This window comes from Ranitomeya imitator, chromosome 1, assembly GCF_032444005.1.
Source record: "Ranitomeya imitator isolate aRanImi1 chromosome 1, aRanImi1.pri, whole genome shotgun sequence".
In the NCBI taxonomy this organism is placed as follows: Eukaryota; Metazoa; Chordata; class Amphibia; order Anura; family Dendrobatidae; genus Ranitomeya; species Ranitomeya imitator.
The window spans coordinates 783,117,377-783,141,919 of record NC_091282.1 but is presented as its reverse complement, the minus strand read 5'-3'; the positions used below and the strand labels follow the sequence as shown (position 1 = coordinate 783,141,919).

At 47.1% G+C, this 24,543-nt stretch overlaps 2 protein-coding genes across 4 annotated transcripts; one reads left to right on the top strand and one right to left on the bottom strand.

Annotated features, from left to right (window-relative positions):
* The first annotated feature begins 400 nt into the window (after nucleotides 1-400).
* DDX24 (DEAD-box helicase 24) lies at nucleotides 401-17,351 on the top strand. The gene is made up of 9 exons (XM_069737225.1): nucleotides 401-546; nucleotides 1,466-2,204; nucleotides 7,852-8,247; nucleotides 8,664-8,817; nucleotides 11,338-11,853; nucleotides 12,002-12,077; nucleotides 12,270-12,458; nucleotides 12,589-12,718; nucleotides 16,846-17,351. The coding sequence occupies exons 2-9, from the start codon at nucleotides 1,478-1,480 to the stop codon at nucleotides 17,079-17,081; spliced, it is 2,424 nt and encodes an 807-aa protein (XP_069593326.1). The 5' UTR covers nucleotides 401-546; nucleotides 1,466-1,477; the 3' UTR covers nucleotides 17,082-17,351.
* On the bottom strand, nucleotides 16,440-22,759 carry OTUB2 (OTU deubiquitinase, ubiquitin aldehyde binding 2). 3 transcript variants are annotated; one of them, XM_069737255.1, is made up of 6 exons: nucleotides 22,743-22,759; nucleotides 19,853-19,948; nucleotides 19,604-19,722; nucleotides 19,442-19,526; nucleotides 18,100-18,324; nucleotides 16,440-17,663 (listed from the first exon to the last, which is right to left on the bottom strand). In XM_069737255.1, exons 1-6 carry the CDS (start codon nucleotides 22,743-22,745, stop codon nucleotides 17,427-17,429), a joined length of 765 nt encoding a protein of 254 aa, XP_069593356.1. In that variant the 5' UTR covers nucleotides 22,746-22,759; the 3' UTR covers nucleotides 16,440-17,426. The 3 variants fall into 3 exon arrangements, with proteins under 3 accessions (XP_069593356.1, XP_069593345.1, XP_069593338.1); XM_069737244.1 differs by lacking the exon at nucleotides 22,743-22,759 and adding an exon at nucleotides 20,982-21,049; XM_069737237.1 differs by lacking the exon at nucleotides 22,743-22,759 and having other exon boundaries at nucleotides 19,853-20,037.
* Nucleotides 22,760-24,543: the final 1,784 nt, after the last annotated feature.

The following is a 24,543-nucleotide window of genomic DNA, read 5'->3' as shown; positions in this document are numbered from 1 at the left end:
TAATGTAATGTATGTACACAGTGACTGCAGCAGCAGAATAGTGAGTGCAGCTCTGGAGTATAATACAGAATGTAACACAGGATCAGTAATGTAATGTATGTACACAGTGACTGCACCAGCAGAATAGTGAGTGCAGCTCTGGAGTATAATACAGGATGTAATTCAGGAGCAGTAATGTATGTACACAGTGACTGCACCAGCAGAATAGTGAGTGCAGCTCTGGAGTATAATACAGGATCAGTAATTGTGCAGACTAGATGTAATGACCCCCTACACCCTATGTGCCCCCTAATGTGGCTAAGCTTCCTGGTATCTTGCATTACAGATGTGACGTGGAGCGGAGTCTCGGTCGTGCAGTAATTACAGCAGACAGGACTGGAGTGTGATATGAGCGGCGCTGCTCGCAGTGTCCGGAAGTTTAGCTGTTAATAAAGCTGGTTCTGTCCCTTTCCGATGACGTCACACAGTAATGGCGACTTCCTTGTGAGCAGCGTGTTTGGTGATCGAGTAGTGATCCTGATCATCCTGTCCCCGCTCAGAGCAGAGGTAAATATGAGGCAGTGATGCGGCAGCTCCGGGGAATCACTGCGGGCGAGAATGACCTGAGAGGAACTAGGAGTATCAGCATGTCTGTACGGACACACACTGGGGGAATATTAGCCCTAGTACCTGATGTCCTGCCCTGAGCGGAGCCTTGTCATAGCTGAGGTGTCGCTACGTTGTTTCAGTCTGGGATTGTCCTTACATTATAAGGGCATTTGTATTGTACTTTGGTGACGCCGGGAGCTGCTTCGTTCTGTTTCCATAATTTCCTGGAGCGTCCCTGTTATTTCTCGCTCCCCTGGTTGTTTTCTGTGGGGCGAGTCATAAAATGACGCAGTTCATTTTACCCTATAATGTCCAGAAAATCGGAATAATAAATCCTCGAGCCGTGAGTCGGCCGCTGTGTCTTGGGTTTGGTTCTGTTATCTGCACAGTAAATCACCTGGAACCAAGATTCTCCCCATCACAGCGATAACAAACTTGGCATTTTTATTGTTTTTGTGGTTAAAAAAAGCTTCTGAACTTTAAAAAAGAAGAAATTGGATTGTGTCGCCATTATTTGAGACCCCAAAGTCGCTCCTTCCTTCGGTGGAGCACTCGCAGCGTGAGATCTCAGTTTTTTGTCTGATATTTTTAATGATCATTTCACATATTAACCCAAAAAGTTAGCACTTTTTTTCTGAAATATTTTGGGCCAGGTGCATTGATAACAGCAATTTTGGTGTTTTGATTCCTTTTTTTTTTTCTTAGTTTTTACACTATGGTTTAATTTTGCACTTTCATAGATCGGACATTGTATGGATGTGGCGACACAAGATGATTTTTTTTTTTTTTTTTAACTTATTTTAGGATGGAGAAGTGTTTTAGGCGGCAATTTTTTTCCTTTTTTTTAAATCTTTTCAAAACCCTTTTGTTTTTCCAGGTTTGAAGTGAAATGAAGCCGCAGAAATCTAAAAAAGGCGGCCGGACCCAGACTAAGCTGCAGAGGAAAGGCATCAAAATAACTGGAAAATGGAAGCCAGTGGCGCTGGACCCCAGTCTTTTTGCAGAAGAGAACATTGATGAAATCATCTGCTTTGAGGAACTGACCGACTATAAATTAGTGAGGACATCCAATGAGTTGATCAAAGATGTGAGAAAACGGAAATGCGGTCCTGCCGAGGAAGAAGAGGACGGGGAGGTAAATGTTACTGGCCGGAAGAAAAACAAAAAACGCAAGAAAAACGTGAAAGCCAAGAAACCAAGAGATGAGTCAGATGATGAGATGGAGGAAATGATATTTGGAGAGGAGGAGGAGGAAGAAGATGAGGAGAAGGAAGATGGTGACGTGGCTGCGTCTGATGAAGAAGAAAAGAATCCTCAGCCATCGAAAAACAAAAAGAGGAAGAGGAAGAAAAAGCAGAAGGTTAAAGAGCCCAAGACGCAAGAAGAGACTCCAGCTGCCAAACCCACAAAGAAGTTAAAGAACTGGGCGGCCGGGGCTTTATCCAGGGCGGCCGGGAAGAATGTGGACGTCTCAGCATGGAAGGATCTCTACGTTCCACCTCCGGTCCTCCAAGCTCTCAGCTTTTTAGGGTTTTCTTCTCCAACCCCGATCCAAGCTCTGGCTCTGCCCTCCGCCATCCGCGACAAGATGGATGTTTTGGGTGCAGCGGAGACAGGTGAGTGTGAATTATGTGTAATGTTTTCAAATATTTTCTAGGAAAATTTGTAGTCAGGGAATAGAAATGTTCTTGGTGAGTTTTACAGAGAAAAGGCCGATTCAAGTGATCCAGTCTAGACAATCCTCTGTGGGCTGAGTTAATCAGCAGCAGAAATCTCTCTAGAGGATTGTCTAGACTGGATACAGTTGTAACAAACCCTCCGCTGTGAAACGTGTTAGTCTTGATAGTGTATCACACTATAGTAGGGACTGGTCGAGACCGGATTCAACTGTAACAAACTCTGGTAACAAATCAGGTCTAAATGTGAAGATAGTGAAGATGGTTTTATTCATTAGCAGCAAGCAGAGTTCTTGAAAATGGGAGAAACCCCCAAAAAATGGACACTCGAGCTAAAAAAATAACAATTTTATTGAGAGAACTATATTAAAAGTACATAAATAATACACATAGAAACTAGAATAAATGGATGCAATGAAAAAACAGAAAGGAGACACTAGTGCCACACACGGACGTAATACTAAACTGAAGAGCAGGAAAATCAATTGTACTCCTACCACGGGTGTATATATATCTACATATAAGTAGCATACATCATAGATTAGAACAGTGCAAAATGCGTATAAAAAATTATTATTATGATTGTATTAAATAACCGGGCAGATGGTAACAGTAATCACAAACCAGAAGCTCTCAGATACTGAACAAGTGCAGGGAGATACTGAGTACAAGTCAAAGTACAAATAAAGTGCCTAGTGCAGACTTAGTATGGCAAGGTACCCCATATAGCTATGCTACCATCAACACATGAGTACAAATATAAAGGGAAAATCTCCTATACGTAGATGGGTAGAACCTGACTAATGCCTACATAGCAGTGAAGAGGGGCGTTTCGCAAATGCTGCTTCCTCGGGGGGCACTGAAGCAGCATTTGCGAAACGCGCGTTGGGGCCCCTCTTTCCACGCACGGCTGCAGGTTGGTACTTCTCTTGTGTGCCCCTCTTCACTGCTATGTAGGCATTAGTCAGGTTCTACCCATCTACGTATAGGAGATTTTCCCTTTATATTTGTACTCATGTGTTTTATTGGTTTTATTAACCAATCTTACTTCTTTGCCATGTTTACCTGTGCCCCTACATTGTTTGCTCCACTAGTCCTCTCTCTCCTTCGCTATCACAAATCCCAGCACTCCCTAACCTAATAATCATCTCCCCTTCCCTCTTACCTCCCCACCTGTCCTCCTCTGCTGACCTGCTCCTCAACCTCAAATCTGTCCAACAAACACATAAAACAAGTCGGCCACTCTCTTTCTCCCACCTGCTCTGTCTCTCTCCTTCTCCTCACTGCTGGAGACATATCTCCCATCCCTGGACCCCCACATCTCATACCTCCCATTACTACTCCCTCCTATCGCTCCCTATCCAACATGAACTTCCGCAATCTTTCCAACATAAAACCCGTGCCCCTGACGCCCACCCCCCTGCTCCCTCTCTCTGGAGCACTCTGGAATGCCCGCTCAATCTGCAATAAGCTGCATGTGATTCACAACCTTTTTCTCTCCCGCAATCTTGCCTTCCTTAGCCTCACAGAAACATGGCTAACACCCTCTGACACCGCCTCCCCTGCTGCGCTGTGTTACGGAGGCCTCCACTTCACCCACACCCCTCGACCCGGCAACAAACATGGTGGAGGAGTGGGTCTTCTCCTTACTTCAAACTGCACCTTTAACCCAATCCCACCTCTTCCCTCCCTTATCCTCCCCTCTTTTGAAGTCCATTCTGTCTGCATCTACTCTCCCTCCAACCTCCAAGTGGCCGTCATATACCGACCTCCGGGCCCGGCCACTGCCTTTATTGACCAATTCTCCACCTGGCTTCTTCACTTTCTCTCTGCTGACACTCCCACCATCATCATGGGTGACTTCAACATCCCCATTGATACCCTTCAGTCAACAGCCTCCAAACTCCTGTCCCTTACCTCATCCTTTGGACTTACTCAGTGGTCCTCCGCAGCCACCCACACGGATGGGCATACACTAGACCTGGTATTCACCCGTCTCTGCTCTCTATCTAACTTCACCACCTCCCTTCTCCCTCTATCCGACCACCATCTGCTCACCTTCTCATCCCTGTCCTCCTCACCAATCATCCATATCCAGCAACATGCGCACCCACGCAGAAACCTTGCACACCTAGACACCCACACACTCTCTGACTCCATCCTACCACTGGCATCCATATCCTCACTCCACGACACAGACAGTGCTGCTGCTTTCTACAATGCCACTCTCGCATCAGCTATTGACACGGTTGCCCCTCTCGTCCATGGCAGAGCGCGACGTATCAATAGACAACCTTGGCATAATAACACCACCAAAAAGCTAAGGCAAGTGTCCAGGGTTGCGGAGCGGCGTTGGAAGAGAACACACTCCCAAGATGACTTCACTGTATTCAAACAAGTAACACTCGCTTTTAAATCTGCACTCACCTCTGCTAAACAGGCCTACTTCACAACCCTCGTATCTTCCCTATCCCACAACCCCAAACAGTTATTCAAAACATTTAACTCCCTCATCCGCCCACCACTGCCCCCTCCAACCTCCCTCATCTCTGCTGAGGACTTTGCCACACACTTTAAAAATAAGATCGACCAGACAAGGCAAGTCTTTATTGTTCAACCACCACAACCCCTTTGTATACCAGACCAATGCCCAAACCCCATAACCTCCCTATCCAACATCACTGAAGGGGGACTTAATTGTCTCCTCTCCAAATCGCACCTCACCACGTGTGCGCTCGACCCCATCCCATCCCACCTCCTCCCCAACCTCACCACCACACTTATCCCATCCCTAACCCACCTCTTCAACCTATCACTAACTTCTGGCACCTTCCCCTCTGCGTTCAAACATGCCACAATCACGCCTATCCTTAAAAAGCCAACCCTCGATCCAACTGCTATGTCCAGCTATCGCCCAATATCGCTGCTCCCATTTGCTTCCAAACTCCTGGAGCAGCACGTCCATGCTGATCTCTCCTCCCACCTCTCATCTAACTTGTTGTACGACAATCTACAATCTGGTTTCCGCCCCCATCACTCAACTGAGACTGCCCTGACCAAAATCACTAACGACCTACTTACCGCCAAAGCTACTGGACAATACTCTGTACTCCTCCTTCTAGACCTGTCCTCTGCTTTCGACACAGTTGACCACTGCCTCCTACTGCAGATGCTCTCCTCCTTTGGCATCAAAGACCTCGCCCTATCCTGGATCGCCTCGTACCTTTCCAACCGCACATTCAGCGTCTCCCACTCCCACACTACCTCCTCATCCCACCCTCTCTCTGTTGGAGTCCCCCAAGGCTCTGTTCTAGGACCCCTAGTCTTCTCAATCTATACACTTGGCTTGGGACAACTCATAAAGTCCCATGGATTCCAGTACCACCTCTATGCTGACGACACTCAGATCTACCTCTCTGGCCCAGACGTCACCGCTCTGCTGTCCAGAATCCCAGAGTGCCTATCAGCCATATCCTCCTTCTTCTCCTCTCGCTTCCTCAAACTCAATGTGGACAAATCTGAACTCATCATCTTTCCTCCATCCCACAAATCTTCCTTACTTGACCTATCTATCGCAGTCAATGACATCATGCTTTCCCCTGTACCCGAAGTCCGCTGCCTCGGAGTAACCTTCGACTCTGCCCTGTCCTTCAAACCACACATCCAAGCTCTTTCCACCTCCTGTCGCCTCCAGCTCAAAAATATCTCCAGGATCCGTCCTTTCCTCAACCCCCAATCTACTAAAATGCTTGTGCACGCCCTCATCATTTCCCGCCTTGACTACTGCAACATCCTTTTCTGTGGCCTCCCTGCTAACACCCTTGCACCTCTCCAGTCCATCCTTAACTCTGCTGCCCGACTAATCCATCTCTCTCCTCGCTACTCCTCCGCTTCCCCCCTCTGCAAATCTCTTCACTTGGTCCCATTCCCTCAGCGTATCCAGTTCAAATTGCTAATACTGACCTACAAAGCCATCCACAACCTGTCTCCTCCATATATCTCTGAACTAATCTCTCGATATCTTCCCTCACGGGACCTCCGGTCCTCCCAAGACCTCCTTCTCTCCTCCACACTTATTCGCTCCTCATCCAATCGCCTCCAAGACTTCTCCCGAATATCCCCCATCCTCTGGAACTCTCTGCCCCAACACGTCCGACTATCAACCACAGTCGGATCCTTCAGACGGAACCTGAAAACTCATCTCTTCAGGAAAGCCTACAGCCTGCACTGACACCGCTGCCGCCTCATCACTATCGAAGCTACCGCCTCACCAACACCGAAGCTACCGCCTCACCAACACTGGAGCTACCGCCTCACCAACACCGGAGCTCCTGCAACCCTCAACCTACTGTCTCCTTCCCCACCATCCTGTAGAATGTAAGCCCGCAAGGGCAGGGTCCTCGCCCCTCTGTATCAGTCCGTCATTGTTAGTTTGTTTACTGTATGTGATATCTGTAACTTGTATGTAACCCCTTCTCATGTACAGCACCATGGAATCAATGGTGCTATATAAATAAATAATAATTATAATAATGTGTTGATGGTAGCATAGCTATATGGGGTACCTTGCCATACTAAGTCTGCACTAGGCACTTTATTTGTACTTTGACTTGTACTCAGTATCTCCCTGCACTTGTTCAGTATCTGAGAGCTTCTGGTTTGTGATTACTGTTACCATCTGCCCGGTTATTTAATACAATCATAATAATAATTTTTTATACGCATTTTGCACTGTTCTATTCTATGATGTATGCTACTTATATGTAGATATATATACACCCGTGGTAGGAGTACAATTGATTTTCCTGCTCTTTAGTTTAGTATTACGTCCGTGTGTGGCACTAGTGTCTCCTTTCTGTTTTTTCATTGCATCCATTTATTCTAGTTTCTGTGTGTATTATTTATGTACTTTTAATATAGTTCTCTCAATAAAATTGTTATTTTTTTAGCTCGAGTGTCCATTTTTTGGGGGTTTCTATGATATTTGTGATGGCGGAGCATTTACCTCCGGTGCCCTCTCTATAGGTTTACTTCTTGAAAATGGGGATCATTTGCAAGGCAAACTTTATTAAAAAGATGCAAAGCTTTTTTTTTTATTGTGCAGTGACTACAGAGGTATCCCACCGTTGGGACTCACATTAATCTCTATAACAGGGCTTCGTAATGAACCTTCAGAAATGGAGAGATGTCTGCGGATTTTCGTGAAAAGTCCCAGATGGAAATTATACTTTAAACTTTAGAAACCACAGAGTAGTCTCAAATTTACAGCATTATCAAAAATCAGAGGTGACTTCAATGGTTCCCTGTGGAATAACAATGTGCAAAAACTACGACCACAGCAAGGAGTCTGTTCATGGGTATTTTGTGTTTTGTTGTTTGTTTGTTTTTTTCTCCTCTTCCTCCGGTCGCATTTATTTGGAAATGTTGACATCGCCCATGTCACATTGCCACAGTTCTAGCGCAGAATCCTGGTGACTCTGGTGGGGTCCTCATCCTATGCACATAACGCCAGCAGCCACTTTTTAAATTTCATCAGTTGGTCGTGAATTCTGTAAGTTTTTTTTGGTTTTTTTTCCTGTCACTCCAGGAAGTGGTAAGACTCTCGCCTTTGCCATCCCAATGATCCACTCTATATTGAAATGGAGGAAAGCTCAGGAAGATGGAGCGTCAGCAGAAGAGGAGGAAGAGGGTGGCAAGGAGATTGCGGAGGACTTGGAGGCTGAAGTGACTGAGAATCCTGATAAGGATATAAAGGGGGAGGCAGAAGAAGTAAATGATGACCCTGAGGATGATGAGGATGATTACTCCACCATTGGCTGTGTGAAGGTTGTGAAAGACGTTGATATTAATTTCAACTTTGCTCCTCGGGAACCTGCTCCCCGAAGCGACAACAAACGGCCGCTGCTCGGACTGGTGGTGACCCCAACTAGAGAGCTGGCCGTGCAGGTCAAACATCACATGGACGCTGTCGCGCAATTTACCGGTGAGATCTGAGTCTCTATATTCATTACATGTAGTATCTTCATCACTCTGTGACTGCAGACTTGTGAATCCTCACAGTGCGTGCAGTCAAGCAAGTATTCGGTCACATTCCGACTAGACATGTGCGGCCTCGCTCACTACAAGTGAAATGAACAAGGCCAGACATGTCCATTGAGAATGTGACCAGAAGTATACAAATCATATGCTTTCGGACACATGACCTCCCGCTTCGGGCACTGTAGAATCCTGGCAGTGCGCACTGTGAGGCTTCATAAGTCTGCAGACACATAATGACGGTAGACTTGATTCCCAAGCCTGGACAACCCCTTTAAGGATGCATCCCCTTTTTGGTTAGAAGAGGCATTGGGGCTTTGTTTTTTCTGACACCTTCTGTTTTGACATTACCCTTCTTTTCAGGGATCAAAGCGGCGATAGTGGTCGGAGGGATGGCCCCCCAGAAACAGGAGAGAGTGCTAAACCGGAGGCCGGAGATTGTCATTGCAACCCCCGGGCGTCTTTGGGAGATGATTAAAGAGAGACATCCACATCTGTGCAACCTGCGGAAGCTCCGGTGAGTGGGGGATTGGGTCCAGGACCAGTCCTGTCTCGTATTGAGTGTCTGGTGTGTTCTTTCCACAACCAGACCCCTTTTATTTAAAGAGCATGTAAACTAAAAAACATTCCCAATTACAGTGTTATATATATATATATATATATATATATATATATATATATATATATATATATATATATATATATATATATATATATATATATATATATATATATATATATATATATATCTGAGTGGCTGACAATATGAACACTGTTACAGCTTTCAAATCCCACCAATCGGATATTCCAAACCTGGAAACCCCTTTAAGATTTTTCTGACATTTGTCGGTTTTAGGGAAAGCTGGGTGAAAAGTGTATGGCTGCGTTTAAAAGGATGTTCAGCGCTGCTCCTTTCCTCACCGGGAGGTTTGCAGTGATGTTGATGTTTCATCTGCAAATACCAGCGAGACACATGTGGAGCGCCCCCAGACACAGGGCCACTAGTTCTCGGTACAGGGCCTCTCTGGTTTGGTTCTGAGGCTGTCACGGTGGCTAGACCCGGTCTGCGACCCTGCTAAGGGGCGTCCAATAAAGGTGGTGGTACAGTCTGTCAGGGGTTCGTGACGCCACCTGTGGTGTTCGGTCGGGCTGACCGACGCTTCTGTGGGGTCCGCTGGGGTGATGGAATGGCAGCTGGATGGTATACCTTCCCACAGGTGAAGTACGTCCCCAGGGCTTCCCAGTAAGGTAGATGGTGATGGTGTGAGGTGCAGTCAATAACGAGGACACGAGGTTGCAGTCTCTTTACCTCTTTACTGAAGACTTCAGGATCCGCAATCCAGAGCACGTTTAACAGGGCTATCTGAGACCGGCGGGTCCGATGGGCACATCCAGAGTTTCCTTCGCAGATGGAAATCGTTGCCTACCACTAGCGCCTGTGTGTTGTAGTCCTACCCTGCTGAGCATTCGGAATAGTCCTCACAACTGCTGTTCTCGTTTGTCGTTCTCTACAGCTCTCTCTCTCTTTAGTTCCAGATGTTGCTAGTTTCTCGTCCCCCAGATATGTTATGGCTAGGACGCACCCGTATGACGGGAAGGCATGGAGGTCTTCCGGGACCCTAGAGACGCCCCTCTCCCAATGTTGCCCCTTATGTCTTCGTAGGAAATTTAAGGTAGACAGCCAACCTATAATTAACTGTCCTGTGGAGTTCGAAGTAAGGCCTAGAGTCAGTTACTCCCGCGGTGTTCCGGCTACGCGCCTCAGTAGGATGTTGCCTCGGTCTCACGGCACGACTCCCACTGGTACTCCTTTTGCGCTTGATCTCGTTTACACTGTTCCACAATATCCTTCCCTTCGTGTCTCTCTTAGGATACCGCCGCGGGGTGTGCAGGCGCGGTTCCGTTACGTTCTGTTCGCTAGGCACCTGCCAGGTTCCCACGCCTGACAGGGACCCCCCCTGTGTCTTCTCCCTGCAACACCCCCTGCCACGGGATGTTGCCTGAATCCAACCCAGTCAGCTTCTGACTAACTTCCTCCCCAACCCCTAGTTTTACCAGTGTGAGGAGTGGCCCAATAAATAAAGCCTTTTTCTCCCCCTAGTGGCCGGAGTGTGAAGTGTAATGTGTGCTGGTGATGATACCTGGTCAGGAGAACTCCTTTAGTGCCATCAGACGTACCATCACTCCCCTTAGTGGCAGAGTGTCATACTGCAACGACCAGATCTCTGGGGCGCTGCACTTGCACAATTGATGGGTATCATGCACACATCCCCAAAGATTTGTGCAGACGTGCTGCCATCCGCAACGCTTGCCTCCTGGTGTGAAAGGGATCAATGCTGGGTAACTCCTTTAACTGAGATTAACCCTTTAACTGACACGTGTGCCCGCTATATGATAGAATGAATATTCACTGCTCTACATGCTCTTAGCCTCGTTCACTTTCAGAGGTTGGCGGGATTATGGACATGGGGGGAGCAATGAATATTTATCTTACTTTATAGTGAACATACAACCGTCGGCTCCTGCGACCCGCTTTGTTGCTGCACCCTCCCCCCAGCCAAACTATAAGGTACATCCGGACTATAATAAGCATCCTCCTGCTTTCCTCCAAAATTCTAAGGGAAAGTTCGTCTTATAGTCTGCAAAATACGGTATATCCACCACTCCAATGTCCCTGCATACATCGGCAAATGGTCAGAAAAATGGATGGCAAACCCTCTGTTCATCCATTGTGGCACACGATTTTCCAAGAGCCTCATCATTGACTTCTTGGTATAAAATTCTGGCAGCTACTCAAAATGGCCACTACAAAAGCTCCTGTGGGAATTGCCCCCAGCTTTGTTAGAGTTCTGAATTCCATGTATGTTTCTTGCACAATGATAGGGATCATCATAGACAGGTTTGATGACAGAGCACTTCCAGGTCAGTTGTCTCCCAGTGTTCTTTGTGGATCAGTTTGCTAATGACTAATATGACTGCTAGAACATTTATTAGATGGTTTAGGACCTGAGTTTAGCTTAGTGTCTTGTTGCCGCAGGTGCTTGGTCATCGATGAAGCAGATCGGATGGTGGAGAAGGGCCACTACGCCGAGCTATTGCAGCTGCTGGAGATGCTGAGTGACTCGCACTACAACCGCCAGAGACAGACATTTGTGTTTTCTGCCACCCTGACCCTCATACACCAGGCCCCGAGCCGCCTCCTGCAGAAGAAGAACTACAAGAAGATGGACAAGGAAGGAAAGCTGGAGAGCCTGATGGCCAAGATCGGCCTGAAGGGAAAACCTAAGGTGATCGACCTGACCAGGAAGCAGGCCACCGTGGAGACGCTGACCGAGACCAAGATCCACTGCAGCGCTGACGAGAAGGACTTCTACCTCTACTACTTCCTGCTGCAGTACCCGGGCAGGACCATGGTGTTTGCCAATAGCATCGACTGCATTAAGCGGCTGACGTCTCTCCTGACCATCCTGGAATGTAACCCCATGCCCCTCCACGCCAACATGCACCAGAAGCAGCGGCTTAAAAACCTGGAGAGATTCGCAGAACGTGAAAGGTGATGATTCTCGCCCAATATTAAGTGTACTAAAATTCATATAGAGGAAGGAGGAGAGTCCACAGCAGCATGGATAACTGTAGCAGATGAGTATACCGACCTTGTGGGCGATGACAATGATGCCATAATCACAATCTTCTCCTTACAGCTGTATTCTCCTCACCACCGACGTTGCTGCCCGAGGTCTGGACATTCCCAACATCCAACATGTCCTGCATTACCAGGTACAGCCCCTTCACTCCAGTATAGAGATGTTATATGCCAGAGCTGCACTCACTATTCTGCTGGTGCAGTCACTATGTACATACATTACCTTATTGATCCTGAGTTACATCCTGTATTATACTCCAGAGCTGCACTCACTATTCTACTGTGTATATATTGGTGTTGAATGTGTAACATCACTTTGTTTGAAGATCCCCAGGACGTCTGAGACCTACGTGCACCGCAGCGGTCGGACAGCTCGAGCTTCCTGCGATGGCCTCAGTTTGCTTCTGATTGGACCGGATGATATGTTGAATTATAGGAAGATCTTCCGGACTCTGGAGAAGGATGACGAGCTCCCGCTGTTTCCTGTGGAGGCGAAAAGCATGAATGGAATTAAGGTAGAAAGGCTGTCATGTATTCCCCAGCCACTGGAGGGTGCTGTGTTTGGGGGCTTCAGCCTCCGATTCTCCAGCCTCCATCGTCCTTCCAGTAGTGATTAGTGGAAGCTGCCATCTCTTCTCTCTCCAGGAACGCGTCAGTCTGGCTCGGCAGATCGAGAAGGTGGAGTATTTCAACAGTAAAGCAAAACAGCAAAATTCCTGGATCCAGCAAGCAGCCGAGGCCCTCGAAGTAGATGTGGATGACGATGACTTAATAGGTAGAAACCATAAAGTACAGTTGCTCATGGAGCTGCATTCACAATTCTGCGCTTTGCTCCCATTTTACTTATTTATATAGCACCATCATATACTACAGCGTTGGGAGACTGTACAAACCCCTGGCAGATGTTGGCCTTGTTCAGATTTGAATCCAGTGAGGCTGCTTGCTGAAATCATAAGTGTAGTGAGCTGCTTCATAGAGAGGCCAGAGATCAGGGTGATTATGGAGCTACACTGAGTGTGCTGCCTGCCTTCTGCATGGTCATTGAGTGCGGCCAGGACTTGAGCTTAGGCTGCACTCACTGTGCGAAAAGCCAGGATTTAACTGAGGCAGCGCTGATGCCCCTGAGTCGTCATGTCTGTTCGTTTACAGCGTCAATGAACCTGTGTAGTAATTTATTAGATTACTGGAAAAGAAAAAAAAAATGTAAATACTTAAGTTGTAGTTTTTATCCATACCATTTTTGGGATTTTCTGATCCCTTATGGCTTTTAGAGGGGGTTGTTGTGACCTAAAAATAAACATTCAGGCATGTGGATTTTTCATTGCACAGAGAGCGGACACTCAGGCTTTTTGTAAGGTGGAAAACAGGGCGACTGAGAACAGTTGTCTTGCCCTTTTGACTTTAAGTTCCCATTGGTGACATGGATCTGAGGATTTCAGGCTAAAGTAAAATTAAAAACAAAACAAAAAAGTCTCAGGTTTCCTCTAGTGTGCAGCCTCAGACTGGGCTTTGTGAGCAAAGCAACAGTGTTGGCTCCCCAGGATGGCATTTTGGGTGGTCAGTTAGTGCCAGATGAGACGCCCTATTGTTGTGGCCAACATAGTGTGTTGGACTGTTGCTGGCTGCAGAACGAGCCAGCTGAGAATCTGTCAGTGAGCTAGTTTTTGACCTAAGCACTTAGTTTTTTTTTCCTTCAGCTCAGACATTAAAGTAGATAAATCACAAATATGGAAGTCTAAAATTAATATCCAGGAACATAATAGGTGTGACAATTCAGGAATAGGTACTGGAATTTAGAAGGTAAGAAAGCTGTGTATTAAAAAGCAGCATGGTATATGAAAACTACATCAATAAGGATAAATAAGATTTTTTACCTCTAGTATAGGAAAATCTTTCTGTATTCACAGATGTCATTATGATTTGCCAGCAGATGGCGATATCTCAGATACAGAATGCTTGTGCTCATTCCCTTATCTGCCGACATGCCTTTTAACGGGGGCAGTGAAGGGGCCTCCAGTGTCAGAAAATCTCCGGTGTCTCTGCTACCACAGATAGCTAAAATGTCAGAGAACATGATTCGGTTCGTTTGCCATCCCCAGTCACGTGATCACAAAAATAAAATCAGCTTTTCCATTAATTTCTCTCCTGTGATAGGATCTAGCATACCAGAAGAGAGAGAAATGGGGTCCCCGGTGCCTCCCCCATCCCTCTGCGTCTTCTTCCTGGAAGAAAATGGCAGGGGCGTGCGCCTGCCAAGTTCAGCTGGCATACCAATTTTCCTATTGGTTCATTTTGATCGCTGTGATAGACCCTGTCACAGTGGAAAAAAAAAAAAAATATATATATATATATAAAATATATAACCCCCCCTTTCCCTTTATCACCCCCTTAGTTAGGTAAAAAAAAAAAAATTGTATTTCTTCCAGTCTTTGCAATTAGGGTTGGAGTTAGGCACATCAGAGGGTCTCCAAATGTGACATGGTGCCCACAGTAGATTCCAGACGATTTTGCGTTGGGTTAGGGTTACGGTTGTGGTGTGGTTAGGGTTGGAGTTAGAACTGGGGAGTTCAACTGTTTAGGCACAGCAAAAGTGACACCATTCTAAAAGCTGCACCCCTCAAGGTGTGCAAAACCACATTCAAGAAGTTTATTAACCCTTCAGATGCTTCACGAGAACCAAAGCAGTGGCAGTGTACTTAATGTACAAAAAAAAATGTACTTAAGACCCAAACTCTTATTTTCACAAGGGTATCAGGAGAAAATGGACCACAAAATTTGTTGTGCAATTTCTCCTGAGTACGCCAATACCCCATATATGAGGAAAGCCACTGTTTGGGCACATGGCGGGACTCAGAAGGGAATGCGCGCAGTATGACTTGTTGAACGCAAAATTGGCTGGAATCAAGGGTGGGCGCCATGTCACGTTTGGAGACCCCCTGATGTACCTAAACAATGGAAACCCCCCAATTCTAACTCCAACCCTAATCGCAACACCACGACCGTAACTCCAATCCTAACTGCAAAGAATTAAAAATACAATATTTTTATCTAATAAAGGGGGGTTTGATTTACTATTTTGTTTTCATTTTGATCACTGTGATATGGTGTATCACAGTGAGCAAAATGAACCAATAGGTAAATCTATTGTTGCCAGGTACCGACTGGCAGATCTCAGCTGGCACATACGCATATGCCCGCCATTTTCTTCCAGGAAGAAGACACAGAGCTGGGAGATGGAGCTGGAGGGTCCAGGGATGGAGGTACCAGTGGGGGGGGGGTGGTTCAGGAGATCGAGGGACCCCCATTTCTCTCTATGGTATGCTAGATCATAGAGGAGAGAGAAGTGAATGGAAAACTTGTGATCGCCGTCATTAAGTGAACAGCAGCAGTCACAAGACTGTGGATGGTAAAAGCTGACATTTTCTGACCCTGGGGGCACTATACCCTTATTTCTCAGCACCGTTAAAAGGCGTATTGGTCTTTAAGGGATTAATATATTCTAGCAAGAAGTGCAGCTCTATGTTGGGTAACTTGTAATTTGAGGATCTCTCATTGTAATGTATCATTAAAGGGAACCTGTCACCCCGTTTTTTTCCAAGAGCTAAAAATAGCGTTAAATAGGGGCAGAGCTGGGCTTTATATTAGTGTATTTTGGAGCCTTTATTCCCCACCTATGCTGCCGAAATACCTTTGTAAAGTCGCCTTTTGGGCTGTCACTCACGCTGGTCAGGTCATATGGGCGTGGTGACAGCGCTGTTTCTCCCCCAGATCTCCGTTGGTGGCGTAATGGTGTGCGCATGTCCAAGTGGCGAATCCACTGCGCAGCTTCAAGGAAAATAGCGCGATCTGCGCTATTCAGCTGTTTATCGGTGGGCGTGGCCATGTTTGTGAGGCCGCGCGTGCGCAGATGGTTCTTCCCGGGGCTTCAGGAAAATGGCCACGGGATGCCGCGCGTGCGCAGATGGCGATCTCGACGGCCATTTTCCTGAAGCAGAGTTCGCATCTCGGCTGCAGGAAAATGGCCACCGCGATCTCCATCTGCGCACGCGCAGCATCCTGCGGCCATTTTCCTGAAGCCCCGGGAAGCCGAGAAGAACCATCTGCGCACGCGCAGCCTCACAAAGATGGCCGCGCCCACCGATAAACGGCTGAATAGCGCAGATCGCGCTATTTTCCTTGAAGCTGCGCAGTGGAGTCGCCACTTGGACATGCGCACACCACTATGCCACCAACGGAGATCTGGGGGAGAAACAGCGCTGTCACCACGCCCATATGACCTGACCAGCGTGAGCGACAGCCCAAAACGGTGACTTTACAAAGGTATTTCGGCAGCATAGGTGGGGAATAAAGGCTCCAAAATACACTAATGGAAAGCCCAGCTCTGCCCCTATTTAACGCTATTTTTAGCTCTTCTTAAAAAAACGGGGTGACAGGTTCCCTTTAAGGTAGAATTGCAGCGCAGCAGAGAGCCTGTAAATGACAAACTGTGCAAAGTATTTAATGAAACTTAATTACAAACTTTATTTTTAGCTCCAGATACAAATATTAAAGTAAAAAACAATCACCACCCAATGGAGGAAGAACTTGTTACATGCAGCAGTCGGAGCTGGCTCTGGGTGCTGCTGTGAGGCTGGTGCTCTATATACCCCATGTAGGATGTACGGGGTGAAAAATGAATTAAGAGCTACAAAACAGTAAAGGGCTATCCTGGCTTTATAGCACCCTGCAGATCACAAAATAGTGTTTGTGCTATTCTCCATGTGCAGAGCGAAGGAGTCACATGCCGGGACCCTCCTATCTGCACTCCTGAGGGTTTCTTGCAGTTTCCCAGACTGATACATTGTAACAAACCATCAGAAGATGATGTAATAATTAACTCATTGCTGTCCTGCTCATTTCTAGGTGGAAAACGGGATGAACAAGAAGATCACCAGAAGCAGAAAGCCCTGAAGATGATGAAGAAGCAGCTGAAGAGACTCTTGGCCCAGCCTGTATTCCGGAACGTCATGAAAACCAAGTACCCGACCCAGAGCGGCCAGCTGCCCCTGCCCAGCCTGCCCCTCAACACCGCACAGAGCGCTTTGCACACGTTGTCAGAGCTCAAAGCCAAAGAGAATCGGGTGAAACCCAAATCCTGATGGGAGAATTCCCTGTACAGAGACCGCAGCTGCTGGGAGCGGCCACCAGGTGGTGCTGCTCCTGCAGAATCAGGGACACAACCTGCAGAGGCCGCAGACAGACTGGACACAAGAATGAGCCCCATCTGATGTAACAGTCACTATGCTCCATATAACTACAGCAAGTATCGCTCCCACATGTGGAGACCACACCAGACCTTCAGGGGTGTCCCTCTCCCTGAAGCCACACCTGAACCCTAAGGGGTTAATAAATTGCAATGCAGATTGGAACTCTTGGTGACAGTTTCACGTCGTACGTGTCCAGATTTACAGTGTCAGGCATCATGAAGCTGTAGGACCCCCGCGTCAGTCTCGTGCAACAGCCGCTACAACAGGGGGGACCGCTCCCTCCTTGTACAGCAGGGTGTAATGGTCCTCGTTGTACAGCATGTAGATGCAGGGGCAGGATCCCTCCGGGAAGACGTGCTGAGTTATGGCTGTGTCTTTGGAGTCCACATATTCCACCTGCAGTGGTATATCCAGCGCCTGCGTCACAGCTGTGATCTGGATGTGGTCGCACACCGCCATCATGGGCTCCACGTTCTGGAAGGAAGAGGAAAAACACGGCAGTGTATGCTATTATAAAACGGTTGGATCCTGCACATGTGCAAGGCATGCTCACTTCTGCCGAGCGTGCATATGACCCATCTGTGTGGATAGTAGATGCAAGGCCTTCGCAGTGATGGTCAGATTCCCATACAATTATTGTAGAGGGCTGTAAATATGAAGGGAAAGTCTGACAGTCACTGACAATGGCACCTATCGGGGGTCCACCTGTGAGATCACATCAGTGGGATCCATATCTGCTGTATATTATAGATCCTGCAGATGAAAGGGATGGGACAAGGGGAGTAAGATGGTGTCAGGCACCACTGAAAGGATTGGGCATATCACAATCCATCTGTCCTATCCTTTGACATCTGCCATCAAGAAAGACAACACCCCCCCCCTCCACCACCACATGTAAAAAAAGCCAGACCTGAGTACAGAAGTCCTCCATGCTGCCGACATGGTCTAAGAACGGCTGGAAGAAGTCAGCTCTGCTGCGGAGGAAGGCGGAGGTGACGAGTCTCAGGTACCGGACGGCGCTGTCTGAGATGTAGGGATGGTTGAACGCTGTCAGGAGGTTGCTTGCTGTCACTTCCTCCGTTGCCTTGCTCTCGGCCATCACCTCGCCCGCTGCCACATCTACAAGGCTGAGAAACTTGAGAGAGATCAGAGCACATGTTACAGGAGGCAATATCTTGGCTGCAGGGGTTCAGGACCCCAACCATCTCCTGCTATACTGCCCACTGCCACTCTTAAAGGGGAAATGCAAAACACTATTAACATATGATTGCTCTACCTGCCCTGGAACAACTACCCCCAGCATCTCCAGCTGCCTACAAGATACCCAGCCTAACCCATCAGCACTCAGGTTAAAGGGACTCTGTCACCTGAATTTGGAGGCAACAATTTTCAGCCATAGGGGCGGGGTTTTCGGGTGTTTGATTCACCCTTTCCTTACCCGCCAGCTGCAATATTGGATTGAAGTTCATTCTCTGTCCTCCATAGTACACGCCTGTGCAAGGCAAGATTGTGCAGGCATGTACTACAGAGGACAGAGAATGAACTTCAATCCAATATTGCAGCCAGCATGCAGCCGGCGGGTAAGTAAAAGGTGAATCAGACACCCAAAAACCCCACCCCTATGGCTGAAAATTGTTCCCTCCAAATTCAGGTGACAGAGTTCCTTTAAGTAAAAAGTTTTCAATCTTTAAATGATGCAAATTTTTGCAACTTTCCTAATAACCTAGTCTTCTAACCACTGGTCGTTTTCAGGATCTCTATTTCCTGTCAAAGAACAGGAGCACTCTTTATTCTTTATGTCCAAAGACTGAAACCTCGTCCTGTTGAAATATCAAATGTTCCTTTCACTGACAGCAAGCAGAGATCTTTAAATGAAAGTTACTTTAATTCTGTAATAAAGAAAAAGCCATTATCCATCCTCGGGCTTCTCTGGAGGTGGATTAGAAAAACGTGGCAGCTTTCTTCCAAAGACAGCGCCAAATCTGTCTGCAGGCTGTGTGCGGTATTGTGGTAATACTCCATTAAGGGGAATAGTACTGAGCTGCAATATCATACATCCTGTGTATGGAGGTGGCGCTGTTTAGGATAGAAAGCGGTTGTGTTTTTTACAATTCTGGACAACACCTTTAAATGTTTATTTTCTCTAAGTTTGGAAAGGTGTGAGCTCTAAGCCAATCAGATCTCGCCCCTGCCAGCATGCAGTCTCAGACTGAAGCTGCATCCCCCTCCTCTCCCTCCCGGCTCAGACTTACTGTCTCATAGTGATGTCTATACACATCATCCTGGAATCCGGCAGCCATCAGCTCCCGCTGACTGTGTGTCACCCGCTCTCTAAACCTGCGAGGAAGAGCAAACAGCTGAGGACGGACCCTGGAAATATCCGTGTGGTCAGAGACTAATGGCCGCCCACTCACCGGAGCAAATCCTGGGGTTTACCGAGCAGATACTCAAGAAAAGCGAAGCCCAAACCTCTATAGAAGCAACTGCCGTCAGCGCAAGTCCTGCGGGCGGCGCAATAATGTTGCTGCAGCCCCTAGGAGAGAGCGAAGGAGTCAGGACATTTGTGAGGGGACTACAACTCCCAGGAGGCGAAGTAACTTGCACCATCTAATAAACTGGTTTTTGTGAGCAGTCAGCGGTGCCAAGAAAGGGTTAAAAAATACCTTCAACCTTTGGCGACACGACGGCTCGCCGCGGTGCTCCGCTATGAAGAGGGCGAGGTCGCACTTCTCCGATATCAATCCGTACATGTTCGCGGCCTGCAACACAAGAAAGTGACAGTCACTGACAGCAAGCGGAGATCTCCAGCACGGCCACCCCCGGGCCACCATCGCCTCCGCGAATGGGTGTGTCATTCTGTAATCTGCGGCCCCGGAGTTTCTCGGCCTCCACTGCTCACTTTCCCCATCACGGCCGCCATTCGTGACTTCTCGGTGTCGCAGTCTGCGCCGTTCTGTCCTCATTTTATTTTTGCACCGTTTAAGACCAACAGGCAGAATGTATCGTGCAACTTCACAGTAAGACGGCGCAAAGATGATTTAAAAATGGCACAAGACAGCTTTGATTTTGCACAAAATCCCGTCACCCATTTTGAAGAATTTGGCACAAAAAATTAAAATCAGACAAAAAGAAAAATACTGCAAATAATGAATCAGGGCAGCAACATTATATAAAAAACACACAATGTTTGGTTGTATGATAACTGCAGCAGCGCAGGAACGCCAACGGCGAGTCTAAGGCCATGTTCACACGTTTTTGCAGTTTTTTTATGCCAAGTTTAAGCCGCTTACAAAGCAGGTTTAGTTTTTGCTGCTTTTTTAGGCTGGGTTTTTGTACCTGCCGATAACGTTTGAACAAAACCTTAAAGGGAACCTGTCACCAGGAATAACCTGCAGATATGGGGTTAATCTGCAGGTTAACACTGCTATTATGCTGTCCAGCAGCAGGGAGAAAATGATCTTTATTCTCCCGCCAGCATTTGGTATTCAGTCATAGGGGCGGGAGCGGATCAGTCACTGCCGAGTATACAGAGGCCCCGGCCGCAATGTAGAGCCAGGGTCAGTCAGGGCCGGGACGCAGTATATTCTCTGTATATTCAGAACCCATGACTGACTACGGAATGCTGGTAGGAGAATAAAGATCATTTTCTCCCCACTGCATTCACCTGCGTGCAGGCACCGCACAGCAGAATAGCGATGATAACCTGCAGATTAACCCCATATCTGCAGGTTAGCAGCATTATTCCTAGTCACAGGTTCCCTTTAAGGGTTCATCTGCTTCTTGTATTTTTACCTTCGCACCACCAGGGGGCAGTCTATGCATGCAGAGTCTGTGCCTGTGGATGGAGGGGATCCGCCTGCCTGAGATTCCTTACCAGCGAGCCGGACACTGGGACCCCACAACAAAGGTGCACAATCTGACACGAGCACAACTAGCATCCACAGCATTGTAGGGAGTGTCACTAGAAGGTACTGGGTCCTGTTACCTGTACTCAACTTGTAGATGGCCCCCACCGTCCTGCAGCTTCTGCTCCCCCTACAGCTGACACTTCTCCCCGAATCCTCCACTCACCTTTAGAGCTGACACTTCTCCCCAAATCCTCCGCTCACCCCTAGAGCTGACACTTCTCCCAGAATCCTCTGCTCCCCCTACAGCTGACACTTCTCCCTGAATCCTCCGCTCACCCCTAGAGCTGACCCTTCTCCCCGAATCTTCTGCTCCCCCTACAGCTGACACTTCTCCCCGAATCCTCTGCTCCCCCTAGAGCTGACACTTCTCCCAGAATCCTCTGCTCCCCCTACAGCTGACACTTCTCCCTGAATCCTCCGCTCACCCCTAGAGCTGACACTTCTCCCCGAATCCTCTGCTCCCCCTACAGCTGACACTTCTCCCCGAATCCTCTGCTCCCCCTAGAGCTGACACTTCTCCCCGAATCCTCCGCTCACCCCTAGAGCTGACACTTCTCCCCGAATCCCCTGCTCCCCCTAGAGCTGTTCTTTCTCCTTGAATCCTCCGCTCACCCCTAGAGCTGACACTTCTCCCCGAATCCCCTGCTCCCCCTAGAGCTGTTCCTTCTCCTTGAATCTTCAGCTCACCCCTAGAGCTGACACTTTTCCCCGAATCCTCTGCTCACCCATAGAGCTGTCCTTTCTCCTTGAATCCTCCACTCACCCCTAAAGCCAACACTTCTCCCTGAATCCTCCGCTCACCCCTAGAGCTGACACTTCTCCCTGAATCCTCCGCACAGGAGCCATGTGAGAAAACCACTATGGTGCCGTGAGTGTTGGGGCCCTGTGAGCTTCAGATATGTCCTACTGTGATTTGCTATAGACACAAGGTAGGAAACCTCCTTAAAGGGATAGTCCTAAAAAAAAAAAAAATTAAGGCACCTCCATCAATAGGGGATGACTTGCTATTTGTTGGGAGTCCAACAGATGGGAACCCCTGCAATTCTGCAAATGGGGCATTAAAGGGCTATTCGCATAAAGTCAAGATATTCCCTGTCTATTGGATAGGAGGGTAATGTGCTGGCCACTGGGGGTCCTACCACTTTGACCCCCACAGATCCTGAGAATGTGGCCTGTCCTGAACGCTTATGCTCGGCCTCCTATCCATTATCTTTGGGACTGATGAAAAAGCCTCTACACACGGCCGTCCATGGACAATGACTGGAGCACAGGCCAGGCATACGCACCTCCGCTAAATTTGGAGCAAGGATGCAGAGTCCTCATATTGGGATCTGTGGGGGTCCCAGCATCAGACCCCAAATGATCAGCAAATTACCTATCAGGAATATCTTGATTTTTCAGGAAAAAGCCTTTAATGCCCCCAAACCCTGGAGACGCCAGTGTGACCCCATCCTTTCTGACCTGTGAAGTGACACAATGTAATAATGATCCCCCTGCAGACACTCAGCATGAGCACTGCCCCTGACTGATACCAGAGGACAATAGCACACTATTCAGAATACAATGACCTGCAGCTCCCAGCATGGGACTGTTAGTGTTAGGACATGCTGGGAGTGACAGTGTAGTGACCCCAGCCTGCACCAACCATGTCAGCTCTGCTCCTTCTTCCTGCAGAACCAGTAAAGCCCCAAACTCCTCCTTAAATAGGTTTTCCGCCTCCTTATACTCCGCCCATGTCATGTGATGTCATCAAGTTCAAAGTCTGGAATGTAGCAAATGCAACATGATGACATGTCCAGGAACTACAACACCCAGCATGCCCTGATTTCAGGCTCTGGGAATTGTAGTCCCCCCAGCAGTTGGAGATTGAGAAGCCGTAAGGGTAAGAGGCCTGAGATGTAAAGAAGTCTTCTGTGTTTTGTAGTAATGTTTCCTTTCCCTCGTCAGGAAATGTTTGCACTTTCCGATATATTTGTGTCTTCAAGTTCTCACCATTTGCAGGATCTCTGCTTGCTGTGGGGTAAAAAAACCAAGACGTTTTTCTTTTTTTTTTTTTTTGGTCTTGAGACGTCTGTTGATGTTTTTTTGCTCTAAATTTTTCAAAATGTTGGAAAGAAAACAAACAAAAAACAAATGTCCGTATGTAAATCAGAGAAATGGAGAACGTGTGAGAAACTTTGCAGCTTTGGGAAAAGTCGCAAATGATGAATTGTGCAAAAACATTTGGGGGCCCCAAACTGTGACCACAGACTGTAAAAAAAGAGGCCCAAAATGAGAGAACCAAGAGGCAGAAAGGCCGGTCAGGGGGGAGCAGGGGGCTGGTTGGTTATACGTTGCTTTATTTGTAGATTATTGGAAACAATGTAACAGAACAACAAACAAACAGGGCTCCTAAAGCCGGATTATTAGGGAGTGGCACCTGAAGAGTATTCCGTCCTGCTAGAAGACATGGGTGTCATAGAGGTGGTCTCGTCCTCTGAATCCCCCAATTACCTATAATTAGTGGTGTGGCTCCATTAAGGCTGCCGTCACACTATCAGTATTTGGTCAGTATTTTACATCAGTATTTGTAGCCAAAACCAGGAGTGGAGCAAATAGAGGAAAGTATAATAGAAACATGTGCACCACTTCTGTATTTATCACCCACTCCTGGTTTTGGCTACAAATACTGATGTAAAATACTGATCAAATACTGATAGTGTGACGGCAGCCTTAGAGTTTTTCATCATCTTTCCACAAGTGTGGCCGGCAGCTTCCTATCCCTCCTGGGCGCATTGCGTCGACTACACGAGGTGCACGCGACTTCCATTTTAAAAAAAAAAAGCCTGAAACATTTGCTTAAACTCTTGGAAAACTCTTCCAATTGATTTCTATGAGAAATCTCCTTTGTTGTACATACAAGATTTTTTTTTTTCTTGCAGAGGTTTCAAAAAACACCTTGTGTTGTTGGAAAAACTAGAAATTGCATGTGACTTCTTTCAAGCGGCTTCTGATGGAATCTGCCCCCAAACTAAGCACGATCCAGTAAACGGGGTTAAAAAAACATTAATGATTGGTCCGAGAAAAGAAAAATTCCACCAAATAAGTGTTTCATCAAGTAGTTTCTGTTTGTAAAAGTTTGACTCTGTGTACACGGCACCTAAGGGAACCAGGCGCGAGATTATTCTGCTCTGAAATCTGCCGCTTTCCGCCTTTCATTTATATAAACTGTGGCAATGATTTAAATTTGTAGACTATTTTTTTTTTCTGTACCTTGTCATATTTTGTCATTATGTATACCCCTCTTCACATGTAAAGCGCCATGGAACAAATGGCGCTATAACAATAATAATAATAATAATTTTGCCCAACATTCTAAAAAAAAGTGGAAAAGGTTAAAAAAAAATGAAAGCATCTTTTTAATTCATCAAATATCGTGCACAAATTTCAGAAAAATGATTTAAAAA

Excerpts from the sequence above, each read along its gene's own strand:
- DDX24 (XM_069737225.1), top strand. The coding sequence starts at position 1,478 with ATGAAGCCGCAGAAATCTAAAAAAGGCGGCCGGACCCAGACTAAGCTG. Across the intron at positions 8,248-8,663 it reads CGCTGTCGCGCAATTTACCG|GGATCAAAGCGGCGATAGTG; the intron begins GTGAGATCTGAG and ends CCTTCTTTTCAG. Across the intron at positions 12,719-16,845 it reads GGATGACGATGACTTAATAG|GTGGAAAACGGGATGAACAA; the intron begins GTAGAAACCATA and ends GCTCATTTCTAG.
- OTUB2 (XM_069737237.1), bottom strand. The coding sequence starts at position 20,020 with ATGGTGGCCCGGGGGTGGCCGTGCTGGAGATCTCCGCTTGCTGTCAGT. Across the intron at positions 19,723-19,852 it reads CGTGTCGCCAAAGGTTGAAG|GGGCTGCAGCAACATTATTG; the intron begins GTATTTTTTAAC and ends GCTCTCTCCTAG. Across the intron at positions 17,664-18,099 it reads TGGAGGACTTCTGTACTCAG|AACGTGGAGCCCATGATGGC; the intron begins GTCTGGCTTTTT and ends TCTTCCTTCCAG.